This window comes from Protopterus annectens, chromosome 13.part0 (assembly GCF_019279795.1).
Source record: "Protopterus annectens isolate FY-2018-M chromosome 13.part0, PAN1.0, whole genome shotgun sequence".
Classification (NCBI taxonomy): Eukaryota; Metazoa; Chordata; order Ceratodontiformes; family Protopteridae; genus Protopterus; species Protopterus annectens.
The window spans coordinates 1,147,869,831-1,147,884,261 of record NC_056747.1 but is presented as its reverse complement, the minus strand read 5'-3'; the positions used below and the strand labels follow the sequence as shown (position 1 = coordinate 1,147,884,261).

Below are 14,431 nucleotides of genomic sequence, written 5' to 3'. Positions count from 1 at the left end.
TGGCTCCCCGTTCTCTAAACCAACCCTCCCAAACAAAAATCACTGACTCACACCTGAACCAGCTAACTTGCAGCTAGTCAATGTGACCATCACTTCATTTGTCAACTTTAACCTTTAGTCTAACACATTACAGGTATTGTCCTCTGCCCCTTAAGTCATAAGCTAAACATAAGGGGAATTAGAAAAATCTTCTAGCATGGAATAACCTGAAGTTTGCACATGCAGTAACAAAAAATTGTTTCAGAAAGATTGGCCTGCATACCGCAACTACTTGCAAGTGCAACATCACTTAAGATCTGGATTTAGCCAGCATTTAAAAGACTTCTATTTCAGCCACTGCTTGAGGGGCGACATGATTAATAAGTTTCCGGACAATAATCAATGGTCTTCTTTCTTCACTCACTAATTTTTTACCTGAATGGCTAACTTACAAATGCACGTAACAAGCCTTCAGTCAGGTATCTACAACACTTGTGATACGACAGTAACCCCGAAACCTATATACACTTTAAAAAAGTACACTATAACCCTTTGTTGTGTGATTATTTAAAACACGTTTCAAGCATCTTTTCTCTTACTCAGTCATTTTCCCCACTATATCTCTACTGTCCTAACTACTATTATTTATTAAGTAAAAATAAATTAACGCTCAAGAATACTGAATTCCTTAGAAGAAAAACGATCACCAACAAGATAAAATTCCACTGGTTTAATGCATAAAATGTTTAGATTTAGCGCTTTCATCCACTGTAATGTGGACTTCCTCAGAATATCTTAATTTAATAAATCAAACATTTAAATACTACTTTAGGTGCTAAAATCCGTTCATTTAAAGAGAAATGCACATTTCAAAAATACACATTGAAACTCCTTAAAAAAACTACATAGAAAACTACATAAATAAGTAAACTATTCTTAGTTATACAAAAAATCTGTGCAAGATGCACTAGACATAAATAGTTGTACAATTTGCTGTGCTACATTTATTAAATAAATTAAATACATTATGCTGACTGGTGTCTGATAAAACCATTTTGTAAAATATACGCATATATTCTTTACTGTGTTGGCTATAAACAATATCAATAATGAATTTATCTCTCTCTCTCTCTCTATATATATATATATATATATATATTCATTTATTTATTAATTTATTTTATACACACCATGTTTAGTAGTGTAATATGTTAGATGAAGTATCTCCCACTAATAGCAGGCATGATGATATTTTTATTACATTCATATTAATTGTTCAATTATTCCTTGTTTATTGATGACCAATGGCAATCAGGATTTTTATTTAATTGTGTATATATAAAGCTGTATGTCTTTGTAACAAGTATTCTGATGAAGTTGAAACGAAAACGCGATTTATTCAGTGAAAGCGTTAAACCCTGTTCTTCAGTATATTCTGTTACGTTTGTGTTTGTGCTTCATTAAACACCAACTCATTCCTCTTATGGGTGAGCTCCCAGTGACTTTTTCGTTTTATATCTGAATGTACCAGATTATCGATCTTGCGTGTTTGTCCCTTTTATTAGTATGGTAATGCCATTCTTATAACTGCTCATATTTTTGGTTGCCTGCCTCTGCATTGGCACTTGCAAGTCTTCCCACCTTGTTATTCCTTTCTGTTTGTACATATTTTTATAGTTGTAATATCTCTTGACTTAGGCGTAATTGTGTCAGTTTTAAATACATGATTTAGGAATCTGCCATCCAGATGTGTTGCTTATAAACAAAGTATGAGGTTAAGTATCCTACGGCATAGATTTTTAGAACCGTATATTAGTGTTCATGTTTTGGGGGTGTTCCGTAGCACTTAGCACTGCATAGGTTCATAGGTTTATACTAGGCTATCTGCCCTAAGGCATTTATAAGCCTAGCCCAAATTTTTGTGGCTTACGCCACCCCTTATATGAAAAAATACTGTGCCCATTAGTTTGTTGTGCCTCTGTCCAGCAGTGACACAGAGATGATTCCCGGGGTAAACCTACGATCTCCCATCCACAGGTCTAGATTTCTCTTGAACAGAGTCAGCAAGGTGCTCTGCCTCACATGGACCGGGATTTTATTCCACAGCATAGGGAGTCTCTGAGTGATAAATCTATCCCTCCAGCACGTCCTATTTATATCCGTGCTAAGGTTTAAGTCGCTTGCTCTAGTGGTTTTGGTGGATTTGGATTTTTGAGGTGGAGCATGTCCATTAATTCCGGGTTGGACATGGCCTTGTATGTCAGGCACATGTCACCTCTGAGCAGACGGTATGCGACTGAATAGAGCTGGAGTTTCTTCAATCTGGCAGCATATGACAGATTTTGGAGTCCCTTTATCCTTTTGGTGAGGAACTTTTGGGGTCTCTCCAATTGCTGCAGATGTCGGGTGAGATACATCCTGAATGGGGCATTGTACTCGATCATTGGTCTGATAAGTGAAGAGTACAGGGGAACAATAACCTCACTAGATCTGGATGTGAATCCCTTCATGATCAGGTGGGCAATGTAGAAGGTCTTTCTAACCACTTTAGCAACGTGAGTGTCAAAAGAAAGGCCACTGTCAACCTGGGTCCCCAGGTCCCTGATAACCTCTTCTGTGCTTAGTGGATTGCCACCTATATGGTAGCTTGGGGTTACCTTGTTTTTCCCGAAGGGTATGACTATATATTTTTTGGCGTTTAACTTCAGGCCATGGCTCTGGCACCAGCTATCTGTTTCCGTGAGTCCCTTCTGAAGGATATCCGTGTCTGATGCACTTTCCACTATGGCGCCCAGTTTGCAGTCGTCTGCAAACTTTGTCAGCCAAAGTCCTCCTATGTTGGCCTGTACTTCTGAGAAGTAGATGCCAAACAATAGGGGACCAAGGACCGAGCCCTGTGGGACACCACTTGTGACCGGCTTGGAGTCTGACAAAGCGCCAGTTTGCAACCCATCTTGTGACATATGGGTTTACATTTAAGCTGGTAAGTTTTTCTACAATACCCGAGTGGGGTATTGTGTCGAAAGCCTTTGCAAGGTCAAGGTAGGCTGTATGGACTGCCTTTCCTCATCAATGGCCTTGGTGACTGTTTCAAGAAGTCGACCAAGTTCAAAAGGCATGATCTTCCCTTGACAAAGCCAAACTGGGTTGGGTCCAATGTCTGCAAGTCCCCTATATCTTTGTTTATGAGCTCCATTATGATCCTCTCCATAGCTTTGCAGACTAGACTTGTAAAGCTTATGGGGCGGTAATTACCAGGGTCCGTAGAGGCGCCGCCTTTGTGGAGTGGGACAACAGTTGCCGTACGCCACTCCTTGGGCACGTATCCTGTCGTAAGGCTGAGATTAAACAGCTGCCTTATGTGCGGGTTTAATTCCTCATTTAGCTCGTGTAGCACACAGCCGGGGACACCATCCGGTCCCATTGATGCTGTGTTTTTAGCTTTAGAGAGAGCATCATTGATGAACACTTAAGATTTTTGATAGTTTAGATGGGTTAAAAGGTAATTTCTGCTTAAAAATTTAATTTTTCTTATCTAAACATTCTGTTAGTTTACAGAAAAGTAGTGTTTTGTGGGTTGATATATTGGTAGACTTCCATTTGTAGCCTAACTGCCCAGGACAGGCATTTACTTGGGCTGCCCAATTAGTGACTGGATTGATGAAGTTGTGCTAAGTTCAGTAATGAGTGATTTGGTTTGGATAGAAAATTGATTTGTGTCCTTTAGTGATCATTTAAATGATTGTACAAGAGGAAGGATGTCTACAACGGTACGAGGGGCAATACAGTGTTATGCATCATTATGTGTTAATTATGTGACAATGGATTATGGGTGGGGTTTATAGAAGGAATTGCACTGGACAACAGAATCCTGAAGTGTACCTACCGCCTTGAGAAGCTGTCTCAGTGGATCTGGAAGGAAGGTAAGCTGCTGATTTGGTCTTACTCTTGACTCTAGTGTTGTCACTTGGCAAGTTCATTAACTGGACTTTTTGCAGTCAGTGGGGACTGAATTTAACATGGAAAGTCTGTGTTAATGCATTTGCCTTGAAAGTATTGCCTTGGTAATGTTCCCACATGCACATATGGCCATCAATATTCATTTTGCCACAGAAATTAATATTCAGCAGCTTCAACAGGCCGCCACCCATTACTGGACTAGAGGTGTGGTTAGGGCGGGATTTAATACTGCGCATCCTGCGAGGTACTGTTCTAAAATTATGCCGTTATGCCTACTGTGACTTATACCACAATATACAGTTACTATTGTGGCACATTACTAGGAAATGACCTGATGTGTGAAGGCCCATAGCTGACAACTCGCTGTCAAAAAGACAGCCATTCAGACTTCAGGTTTAATAAATTGGTATCACACATGCAAGTTTGTTTCCTTGCACACACAATCAACCCTGTTGTAACAGTTCTCAGCATTTTTGTGGGTAAATCCATGCAGCTACCAAACTGTACAAGGCACATGGTATATGAATCCTGTGGCCTATTCCCCTGGAATACACAATTCATCTTACCATTGCCTGACTTGGTGTTATGCTAGCAAGCTATGAAAAGGCACTGATTACATCCCACAGAGGCTACACAGAAATCATCTAAGTGTACTTAAGTAAGAATACTGTTATGCATGGCACCCTCTGTTCAGTTCATACTTTACTGAGAAAATACTGTCCACTTCAGCTTGTCATGCTCTTTTTACACATTAAGGTCATCAGTCAGACTAAGATAACTTTTTCTGCACATGCTCAAATGATCTAAGTTTGGAATATCGCTGATGCGGGTCATGCAAATGAGATTTAAAGCACACATTATGGATATTAAATAGAAGAGCTGCACAAAGTCTTACACTGACTTTCTATAGTGCAAAAGTTTATTGGTTTGAGCTTTTACGGTGCACATCTGTAGCAGTACTGCTCCTAGCCTCAGAACATCCCATTGCATATGGAGCATTTTCTGTGTTGCTCTATATTCAATACTCAAAAATATTTCAGATGCATCTGAATGTTGCTGATGTGCCTAAAGCATGCTACAATGCGTCACTTTGTGAAGTGCATGGCTCTTGCTGGGTACATCTTTTTTGCATAAAGTGCTATTTATTGCAAAAGTCTTTATGAATCCCACCCTCAATGTCTAACAGTTACACAGCTATAGTGTTATGACACCATACACACTGGGGCAAAACTATATATATGGTAGTAGTACATTATATATCAACAATAAAAAATGAATATGCTTCCAACAGATGTATAAGAGGTTGTAATGCAGTCACATCTGAACTTTCACCAATGGCGGCCAAGACAGCAAGACGCGTCATGCTTACACTAGTTTCCAAAAATGATGCATGGGTTGCCACACACAAAATTCCCAAAGTAATCAATTCACACCTGTATGGGGTAATCAGCAGGCATACATAAAGTCACAGACACACAGCAACTGATCATGAAAGAATGTCTCCTGAGAATACAAGTGGTCTCACAAGTGTAATCAGCTATAAATGACAAGCGAATATCTCTTAAGAATAAAAGACTAAAGGTGTTTCACAAACGTATATATGTAGTGTTTAACAGTTATTAGTATACAGCTTTGCCTGCAGTGCACAGCCAGATATATTACACTTAGCATTTGTGTTTATCTGCAGCCATGAAAGACACAGAATGCTCACAGCTGTTTGATTTTCCAGCAACAGTTTGCAAAATGATAACTGCATAGTATCCAAAATCAAGAAATGACAGACATACAGCACTTGTGGCAAACAATCTATGCAAAGTCCCTGACATGGCACCTCCAGCAAGACTAGGTATACATTTGTCTCGGCAACATAGGATGTGCAGCAAGGATACACAAAAGTGCAGCCAACACAGCATCTAAACTTAACTGACAGACAATGTATACTAAGGTGAACAAAGTATTCAAGGAGAGCACAATGTTTAGGAATCCTGCATGCAATGCTTCCTGTAATGAAGGCTGATCTAAAAGTGTCTACAAAGTTCCAGTAGTACAGTATTAAATTATGGCAAACTTGGTGGCCCTAAACAGTATCAGTCAGTAAGGTGTACTAAACTCCAGATACAGTATCTAATAATGCATGACTCTCTTGATAATAAAATATTAAACAAGGGTGCACAAGATGTCATATTCCTGTATTCATGGCCTCTAAGAATGATAAATACACAGTGAACATCATACCCCAGGTGGTCATTGCAGGTAGACACAGGTCAACAATGTTTCATATTCACCACTCTTAAGCGTATTATGTGTTATTAAGCTGTCATAAATAGAAGAAAATGTCTAAAAATAGCTGATCCACAGGTCCTCAACACACATGGCATTGCTGAACATACATAACCCTTCAAGACAGGCGTACTCCCAAAGGGCAGCACAAAGTGTAATATACAATGTTTAACTGCTACAGAATTTTCTGGTATAGTACATAGTAGTAACACTGTACACATAATGCCACCAATATATTTGTGACAACACCCAGCACCCAGTAATGATGAGCAGTACAATACCCTATTTAATTTCTCCAGATATTTTGGGTTTCTAATACAGTGACAGGAATGGACCCCATTCCTAAGTCAAAGTAAGATTAAAGTTCACAAAATTAGTATTGTTTCACTCTTTGATGTCAGCCAGTAGTGCTCTTCGCAGCACCCACACTGTGCCCAGTAATGACTCCTTCTGCAATTCGTACAGTTGCATGTACTGGTAACATACATAAATATGATTGTAGACTCTTTTTTTATAGGACCCGTTGCTCCTACTTTAGATATTCAAAATCCATCCAAAATCAACTTCAGGTGCTGTTAATTTAATCTTAATAGACCTGTAGTAGCCACACAATAATGACAGGCCAGGACGCACAATCCTTTGCCCAGCAGTACTTGCCTTTTTATCACAGTGATATGTAAACCCCATTGAACAAAAGTTGAAAGTATGCAGACAGTTCCAGCAACAATGGCAACACTCAACAAGTCTAGAACAAACACAATAATCATTATACATACATACTACAATGATTTAGGAACAAACTGTGACTAAACCTAAATGCATATACAGATACAAGGCATTATAAAACACAGCAGCTCTCTGCAGTAAAGCACCCCCCTCAAAAAGTCATAAGCACCTTTGTGCTATCAACAGTTCAGTAAAGCGAGGTCCTTGTCGGAAAGCAAACTCAGCACAGATACTGCCTTAACGTGTTTATTAAAACAAAGACGTTTTCACCACGGCAATCCGTGGCTTCTTCAGAGAATAAAACAAACAAGCCTAAGCTCTGTTTAAAAAGAAAATGTCTAAAAATAGCTGATCCACAGGTCCTCAACACACATGGCATTGCTGAACATACATAACCCTTCAAGACAGGCGTACTCCCAAAGGGCAGCACAAAGTGTAATATACAATGTTTAACTGCTACAGAATTTTCTGGTATAGTACATAGTAGTAACACTGTACACATAATGCCACCAATATATTTGTGACAACACCCAGCACCCAGTAATGATGAGCAGTACAATACCCTATTTAATTTCTCCAGATATTTTGGGTTTCTAATACAGTGACAGGAATGGACCCCATTCCTAAGTCAAAGTAAGATTAAAGTTCACAAAATTAGTATTGTTTCACTCTTTGATGTCAGCCAGTAGTGCTCTTCGCAGCACCCACACTGTGCCCAGTAATGACTCCTTCTGCAATTCGTACAGTTGCATGTACTGGTAACATACATAAATATGATTGTAGACTCTTTTTTTATAGGACCCGTTGCTCCTACTTTAGATATTCAAAATCCATCCAAAATCAACTTCAGGTGCTGTTAATTTAATCTTAATAGACCTGTAGTAGCCACACAATAATGACAGGCCAGGACGCACAATCCTTTGCCCAGCAGTACTTGCCTTTTTATCACAGTGATATGTAAACCCCATTGAACAAAAGTTGAAAGTATGCAGACAGTTCCAGCAACAATGGCAACACTCAACAAGTCTAGAACAAACACAATAATCATTATACATACATACTACAATGATTTAGGAACAAATTGTGACTAAACCTAAATGCATATACAGATACAAGGCATTATAAAACACAGCAGCTCTCTGCAGTAAAGCACCCCCCTCAAAAAGTCATAAGCACCTTTGTGCTGTCGGTTGCCACAAAGAAACCTGTCCAAAGTTATTAAGAATATATGGGAGGGAACTGAACAATTCCCTTAGCATATCTCTCATTCTTTAAGGATTAAAATCATGGCAATGACATTTAAAAATCTCGGCAAAGGGTCAAAAACAGAAGCACTTTTTTCAGAAGAGGCTGTGTATACTTAATGAATCAGAACATTTGTGCAGGATTGAAGCAGTTATTTAACAGTACATGTACATACAAGCGGGTCAGACTTTATTAAGAAAACTAATAAACTGCAGGAGGAGCAAGGCAAAAATCTGAGAGCAGAAATCATAAAGCTATGTCTAAATCCTGGCAGTTGTGAGGCGCTGTCCCCTGAGATGACCCAATCCAAAACCAGATACTGCGACACATGAATTCCTGTCACTGTGCTCCCTACACTACAGGACACGGACATAGAGGAAAGTAATCATTTCAGCATGCAAGTGGTTTAGAGCTAACAATCGGAAGGTCTAAATGCACCTGTGATGTGCACTCAAAAGAGTTCAGGATTTTGTGTAAAAGTGAGCATTCCATGCAACAGATACATTACACTGCTCAGAAAAAATCAACGTTACTTTGACACAGTACATAAACCAGAGTGTAACTCGCTGCCCACATAACCGTTTTTTAACTTTACATTATTCAAATATTTGAAATGGCAAAGATTAATTATGAAATGAAACATACTACGATCCTAAAGAGCAATCCCTAACACACACATATACACGCTCTTCATAGCGATCAGAGATCTATGAACGTCTCACCTGGTGCTTGAACCCTCACCCCTAAGGCTGCCTCAGCACAGGTTCTCTCTTGGGACCTGTGCCTCATGCAACCTTTCTCTAACTGCACAGGGAGCTCCTGCAGTGCCCCGCCCGCTGAGGTGCCAGATACTTACAGGTACCGTTGCTCTCCTTTAGTCTGGTTGTGCAGAGCCACGGAGAAGCCAAAGAAACTGCCAGGATTGCCAGTCTTCACCACCGGGAACTGCAAGTCGATATTAAATCCGCAACAGGATAGCACCAGCTGCAGCAGGACAAGACACCTGCAGTGCTGGCCAGTGCCCATGAACAAACGTTGGGGAACCATGAGGGGGTCGCACACCGATGGAGCCCAGCTGCTGGAGTTACAGGAATGGAGGGGCAACAGGCTGCTTCTCGTCCTGACTGCTGGGACAGGCTCTGATTACTGCATGTACATAAGTTTCCTCCCTCCGTCACATTCTCCACACCCACAGACCAGACCCTGACCAGCATGCTCCTCCTCCTCCCTGCCTGTACTTTTTTCCGCAATACAAAACCAAGTGAGGGAAGTCTTAAAGAGGCAGAGTCGGGGGTTGTCACCTTGCCAACAGCGTAAAACATTTCTCTGGGAAGTAAGAATGTTACCTGCGCAGCAAACAGATGGCTGCTTGTCTGCAGCTGCCACTGCCATGTTAACGCAACATGTTACTTTTTAGTTTTGTTTGAATAAAGTTGTGCATTTCCTTTAGCAGCAGCATGATGCAGTGGACTGCTCCATTCAGATCGTATTCTTTTTACGTTACATCGTCCAGTGTGGATTTGATATTCTTTAGTGCCCTACACATATTGCACAACCAAATTCAACACAATAAAAACGTCGATGTTATGTGATCCTATCTCGCCTACATTCTGACTGATGGGTTCGGAGCCGATCCCTCGGCTCCGACTCGGCACGCTTATGCCAAAGAGCGAAGTCTCTTATTGGCTGAGCTTACTATATCCCAGGATGCACCACTACCAGTCCCCCAGATCTCGTTTGCCGCTAACCTGCGAAGACGTGGTCTCGAGCTGGCTGAGCTGAGTAGTAGCTTTTACTAACTTTTTCTGTCAGTTTTTTTGCTGTCTTGTCACAAAAAGCTGTTTTAACGGCTATTCTTCACTTTTGTGTGTGTTTGGAGTTTGTTAAAGACTTGTGTGATTGGGTTGAGTTTGGTAGGCCTCCTTCATCTTAGGGCCTTCCCGGTCAGTCAACCCTCCTAAAACCTTACAGGGTTTCAAAGTACCCTTGTTATTTGCAATGCTTTTAAGCGATAACTGTAACCTATTATTAGGTAGTGTCAAACAGAAAGTCAGTTTGTATTTTTCTGTCAAAGATTACTGAAATTGTTTTGCCATAATGTCTCAAAATCCTAGGCCTTCGGGCTTCAAAAAATGCACCAAATGCAATTTCAAAATGATCATCACAGACGATCACTCGCTCTGTGTGTATTGTTTGGGTGCAAAACACTTACAGGAGTCATGCAGCGTGTGTCACGCTTTTTCCTCAAGGGTCCTCCAGGAGAGGAAAAATAAACTGATTCTTAAGGGGTTAATAAAACCTTCTTTTGAAGAAGCCTTGGCATCCTCTCCTTCTCCGCTAAAAGAAAAGGGCGTCGGTTCCGACCAGTCCGTCGGATCCGACCGCCAAAAGACATAGGCAGGCCTCTCCTTCGGCTCCAAGGACTTCGGAGCCGAGGACGGAACGGTCTGCCTCGATGCCACCAGTCTCGACTCCTCTGGCTTCGGAGCCGATGGCTGGGGCATCGAGAGGCGGGTCACCTTCGTCGGCTCCACTGGTCTCGGAGCCGACAAGGGTCGCCCGCTCAGACACTTCCTCCTCGGCGCCGAAGTCCACCTCGGCACCGATGGAATCTAGTGTGTGTATTCCTTTGGCGCCGATAGTCATCGAGTCGCCTCAGAGCCGGTCCCCTAGCCCTTTGGGGCCGTTGGAGAGGCCGTCTCGAACCCGTTCAGTTTCCTCTCGGTCTTCGAGGATGTCGGATTCAGATATAGACAGGGTGCTCCAAAGACTGTTCCAGTCCCCAGTCTTCCAAAAATTTGTTTCGGTTCCGACCCAGTTGGCTTCGGAGCCGATAACCCTGGCCCACCCCATTGCCATTCCTCCTCCGACTGCTTCGGCTCCGTCGGAGCAGGTGCTGTTGGAGCCGGTGGAGATCTTAGGGTCGGCTCCGACCCTTACTCCAACCCGGGCCTTCGGGTCCGAGTTTGGTACACGGACTTCTTCGGCTGGACCCAGGGGTGATGTTTCGGGACCTATGCTGGTTCCGAGCCTCCCCTCGGTGCTCGCTGCGGGACTTCCGTCGGCTATCATGGCTCGGGACCGGACACTCCCAGGATTCTGGGGTCCGGCTTTCAGAGCCATGAGGAGTGCCTTGGCCAAGTCTTCTTCGGCCATCTCTCCGGCTTTACCGGCACCTTCCCTGGGCATGGAGACTGGGTCTTTGGCAGTTCCCCTGTCCGTAGGCAGCGGAGCCCCTGGGCCTGAGGTTACCCCCATTGGGGTTTCCCCTCCTCCTGAGGGTTCTTCGGAGTTGTCTTCGGAGGAACCCCCAAGGAAGAGATCGTGCAAGAGGAAGCACGTGGACTCCCCCGAGTCTATTACATCGGACACTGATCTTGATGATGCAGAGTGGTCCCCGGTCGCCCTCGGATGATGTCTCATTTGCAGACATCTTAGAGATCCTCAAACAACGAGGCGGCTGGATATCCAAACCCCCCTCTGCTGATGAGTCAGTGCTCCTCAAGGCCTTTGGGGCTCAGCCCTCCGCCTCCTGGGTGTCTCCGCCCTTCGACGAGCTTCTGGATTTAGTTTGTCGGAGGGCGTGGGAACATCCAGATACCGTGGAACCAGTCCCTTCTCGTCCAAATAAATTTTTGTCTGCCCCACCCGAGAAGGAGTTCCTCACTAAAGGCGTGGCTGTAGATGCCATGGTGGTGGCATCTGCTACACAACAGGACGTGGCAGAGGCTTCAACGTCCGTCCATCCTCCTAATAAGGTGTCTAGGAGCATGGACAGGTACGGGAAGCGCACCCTGACTTCAGCGGCCTTTACTTTAAGGTCTCTGAATTATTTGGCACATTTTACCAGGCTTCAGAGGGAACATGTCAAGGAGTTGTCAGATTCCCTCTCGGGTAACCTACCTGAGCAGCTAGCCCAGTCGGTTAGCTCTCAGTTGGCTATCCTTACGTCAATTTCTAACTCGTCCATGAGGCTCATTTCCTATGCGGCCGAAGGGGCGGGTAGAGCGGCAGGCACAGGCGTGGCTCTACAGAGACAAGCCTGGCTCCGCTTGTGTCAGTTTGCGGAGGCCTTCAAGTCTTCCTTCGCCGACGCTCCCTTTGATGGGTCCTCTTTGTTTGGACCGAAGGTTAAAGACACCCTTACCCGCTGTGAGCAAGAGGGAAAAACTTTATCTGCCGTAGGTGCCCGTTATTCCACTCCCTTTCGGCCTTACCCCAAGGCTAAAGGAGGGGGGAAGATGTGGTTCCGCAAATCTCGTAAGTTTTTCCCCAACAGCAGGAAGATTCCCCTTCCAGAGGCAGAGGACGGGGAAATTTTTCTGGGAGACGCCGTCCCAGAGGCGGCAGAGGGCCCCGCAATTCTGGAGACCGCGAGTCCTTTCGTGGCTCTTCAGCCTCCCACACATCATGAGGGATTGCCCGGCTGTGCTGCTCCGGAGCCAGTCGGGTGTCGCATTGCCAAGCACCTAAAAGCCTGGGAGTCAATCACTCAGGACAGATGGGTGCTTCGGATCATTGCCGGAGGTTACACCATCCCATTCACATACTCACCCCCACCGTCCCAAAAATCCCGGACCCACCACCCAGTCAAAGGGAAATGGCAGCCGCAGAAGCTTTAAAGCTGCTAGAAAAGGAGTCATCCAACCGTCCCCACAGACCAGATCGGATCAGGAAATTACTCCAGGTTCTTTTTAGTGCCAAAAAAGACAGGGGACCTGAGACCAATATTGGATCTCAGCAGACTGAACCAATCCGTCATGAAATCCAAATTCAATGGTCACGTTACAATCCATTCTCCCATTGTTGGAGAAGGATGTTTGGATGTGCTCCATAGACCTCAAGGACGCCTATTATCACATACCGATACATCAGGCGCCCAGGAGGTATCTGCGCTTCAGCCTGGGAGTCAGTCATTACCAATTTTGTGCTCTGCCCTTTGGTCTCACCACAGCCCCCAGGGTGTTCACCAAGTGTTTGGCAGTAGTGACGGCTCACCTGAGAAGTCTTGGATTCCAAGTGTTTCCCTATCTGGACGACTGGCTCCTGACTGCCACCACCAGGCATCTACTAATGGACAACCTCAAAGCCACCATCTCCCTGGGTGCTACCCTGGGGATTACATTCAATTGGTCAAAGTCTGTCTTGCTGCCCTCTCAGCGCATAAGGTTCATAGGAGCAGAGATAGACTCAAAATTGATGCGTCTTTCTTCCTGCCAAAAGGATCCAAACTTTACAGGGCCAAGTTCAAGCTCTGATCTCGAGATCCAAAGCCCCAGCCAGGATGGTTCTACAAGTTTTAGGTTCAATGTCTGCCACGGTTCTTTAGTTCCTCTGGCAAGATTGCACATGAGGATTCTTCAGTGGCTATTGTCAACTCAATGGTCCTTTCAGGATCTTCCCTCAATCATCACATCATGATTACGGAAACATGCAAACGGGACCTTCGCTGGTGGCTTCAGACATCCAATCTAAATCAAGGAAGCCCTTTTGTTATTCCCTCTCCAGTGGTTACCCTGACGACAGATGCCTCCCAGATAGGGTGGGGGGGGCATTGTCTGGGCAGGTTAGTTCAGGGCTCCTGGCTTCCAGACGAAGCTCTTCTCCACATCAATGTGTTGGAGATGAGGGCTGTACTTCTATCCCTACAGGCCTTACACAAGTTTCTTCCTCAGGGCATCATCGCCATCCACACAGACAACATGTCGGTGGTCTGGTATCTGAACAAACAAGGAGGGACCAGATCTTACCCCCTTTGCAGAGAGGCCATGAGGGTGTGTGAATGGGCTGTAGCTACCAACCGCTTCTTGGTAGCGACCCACATTCCGGGGAAATCAAATATATTGGCAGTCAAATTGAGCAGGACAATTCTCTCTCCTCACGAGTGGTCCCTAAACGAAACAGTAGCAGCTCAGGTTTTCAGGAGATGGGGGACGCCAGGCTGCACCTATTTGCAACTCCACTAAACACCAAGTGCAAAAGGTTCTTCTCCTTGACTCCACATCAGGGAGTACCAGCTATGGATGCTCTAGCACAACCTTGGCCAACAGGGCTACTTTATGCCTTTCCTCCGATTCCACTTCTCTCCAAAGTCATTCAAAAAGCTTCTCAATTGAGGTCCGCAATGATACTGATTGCCCCATACTGGCCTCGTCAGGTATGGTTTCCTTACCTGAAGAAACATGCGGTGGACGATCCGTGGACTTTAGACCTAATTCCGGACCTGCTAATTCATCAGTCG

At 44.1% G+C, this 14,431-nt stretch overlaps 1 protein-coding gene across 2 annotated transcripts in view; it reads right to left on the bottom strand.

The window, feature by feature from the left end:
* ITGA3 (integrin subunit alpha 3) overlaps positions 1 to 9,348 on the bottom strand; it is a 1,049,629-nt gene extending 1,040,281 nt beyond the window's left edge. The window contains exon 1 of one of the 2 annotated variants that reach the window (XM_044055141.1): positions 9,047 to 9,348. In XM_044055141.1, coding sequence (XP_043911076.1) covers positions 9,047 to 9,237 — 191 coding nt within the window. In that variant the 5' untranslated portion in view covers positions 9,238 to 9,348. The remainder of the gene's footprint in view (positions 1 to 9,046) is intronic. The other variant, XM_044055142.1, reaches the window with a different exon arrangement.
* Positions 9,349 to 14,431: the final 5,083 nt, after the last annotated feature.